General features: G+C 33.9%; 1 protein-coding gene across 2 annotated transcripts in view; it reads right to left on the bottom strand.

The window, feature by feature from the left end:
* Positions 1-27: 27 nt before the first annotated feature.
* The window catches only part of LOC107684370 (mitochondrial fission 1 protein), a 4,747-nt gene continuing 2,621 nt past the window's right edge, over positions 28-2,153 (bottom strand). For both annotated transcript variants that reach the window (XM_016480622.1, XM_016480621.1), the window contains exons 3-5: positions 1,536-1,612; positions 1,337-1,442; positions 28-599 (exon numbers count right to left, since the gene is read on the bottom strand). In XM_016480622.1, coding sequence (XP_016336108.1) covers positions 502-599; positions 1,337-1,442; positions 1,536-1,612 — 281 coding nt within the window. In that variant the 3' untranslated portion in view covers positions 28-501. The remainder of the gene's footprint in view (positions 600-1,336; positions 1,443-1,535; positions 1,613-2,153) is intronic.

The following is a 2,153-nucleotide window of genomic DNA, read 5'->3' as shown; positions in this document are numbered from 1 at the left end:
ATATATATATATATATATATATATATATATATATATATATTTAGTTAATGAACAATTTAATTAATTTTCCATTGCAGCTGCTGATGTATATCTATATTTTTGCATGCTCAGTGATGGTACAGGGCATTTGTACCAAAATCAAAGAATAAATAAGCTAAAACTATTACAGATACAAAGAATAAATAAGTTCAAACAATTAAATGCTATATGTTTTAAGATCTATATTATTAAATCCCTTTTATACATTTCGTGACAAAAAAAAGATATTGTGGGCGTTCCTACTTTTTTCTTAAGAGCAATGTGAAAAGGTGCAGCTCTGTTTTGCTATAAATGTGAAATTTTTCTGACTTTAAAAAGCACTGGCTTTATCTGGAGGAAAAGTTAGTAAGGCAACAGCGAGTTAATCTGTTCTCTGTCAGTGTCATGATGACTCTAAACCCAAAAAATGGCTTAATACTTTTCTCATTTGCAAGGCATTATGATTTGGCTCGGCGCATCCTCTTATGCAGATTTCTTAGCCACAGCTAAACCAATGAGACCAGCCAATCCAGCCAAACCCAGGCCAATGCCACCAACAATTGCCATTCCAACCAGCCCATCTAGAAAACAAATGAGAAGCATGTTAAATGCAAATTGCCTGTTTAATCTTGATATATGAGAAGATCACTTTTTCTGTCCCTTATCTACCACACCTGATTCAACTTATCAGCTGAATTGGGTGTGTCCAATGAGGGAGACATGCAAAATGTGCAGTGCTGGGGAGCCTCCAGGACAGGTTTAAAAAACCCTGACCTAATGCTATCCACGTTTTTACTGAACGTGGATATCTTGACTCATACCGGTATTATGCTTTTTTTCTGGCCCTCGGAGATTCTAGTCAAATTAGTGTTTTTTCCAGGCCCAAAATGTAATGTTAAACCTATGAAAATGGTTTTTAAAAAATCACATGGCTCCAAGTGTCACAATGACTGTCTTTTGTCACTTTTGCCTGTCAAAGTTTAATGAGTGGATAGATGACACGAAGCGGCCTGAGGTTAGCTCAGCGCAGTGCAGCTTAAACCTGTGCTCATTTTTATTTTTAGCAGTATTCAAAAAGTGTTTTAATTAATTCAGTCTTGTTTTACACTGTTTTACCATGGATTTCTATGTAGAACAGAACAGTACAGCATACAAATGGAAGTTAGAATCCATCATGGCACTGCTCATCAGTTACTCAGGAAAAAAGTGGATACTGCATAATATTACTACACTCTTGAATGAAGAAATTGACTTCCGTTATAAAAAACAATGAGAAAGGTACTTTATTCATGCTCATGAATACAATATTCATGCTCACCTTTCTTCATGGCTTTATCAATGAGTTTCTCCAGTTCTTCAGCTTGAGAATTTCCTGGTTCATTCCTCAGTAAATTCTTGATGTATTTCAGAGCTCTCTCATATTCCTGGAATTAGTGTAAAACAGGAGAATGAGAGTAGCAAAAATCATTCCAATACGAGTGTTCAACTGATAACATATGAAAAGCTCTGATAACAACCTTGAGCTTATAATTGGCAACAGCCAGGTAAAACAGATAATCCCGCTGGTCATCCTTGGTACCCTTATGGATAAGTTCTGGTGAAAGATAAAACATTTTCATATTTAGATTTATTAGCAAGACAAAACTATGGGAATTGTAAATATTCAATTTCTCTCTTCCTTGGATGATTCCATTATGTGAACCATTATGAAAATGTAAAGAAAAAAATCTAATAATAGTGTTAAAAACATATGTGCCTTTCTTAGAAATGTACTCATATTTATGTTGGCATCATGTGGTTTTGAAAAACCTTTATATAATTTTTAAGAGCTAAAATGTCATGTGATTATTTAACCAGCAAGTAACGAGGTATTTTTCTTACACCTTGAATACATGCGAGTATAAACATCTTGACCATTATATATATATATATATATATATAAAAAAAAAACTAAAACAAATGAGTGTTACATCACTGATCCATCTATAGTTTAGTAACAAAGCTTTTGTTTTAAATGTGATGGGATCCAGGTTATATATATATATAAGTTGTTTAAGTTAACAGGAGCTCAGGCGGTTGAGGTGGGGAAAAATTTTTACAGTCAAATATCTTTGTCAGGCCTATTCCAACCCCAC

This window comes from Sinocyclocheilus anshuiensis, unplaced genomic scaffold, assembly GCF_001515605.1.
Source record: "Sinocyclocheilus anshuiensis isolate Anshui unplaced genomic scaffold, SAMN03320099.WGS_v1.1 scaffold29, whole genome shotgun sequence".
NCBI classification, from domain to species: domain Eukaryota; kingdom Metazoa; phylum Chordata; class Actinopteri; order Cypriniformes; family Cyprinidae; genus Sinocyclocheilus; species Sinocyclocheilus anshuiensis.
The sequence above is the reverse complement of the archived record's forward strand: the minus strand, read 5'-3'. Positions and strand labels throughout refer to the sequence as shown.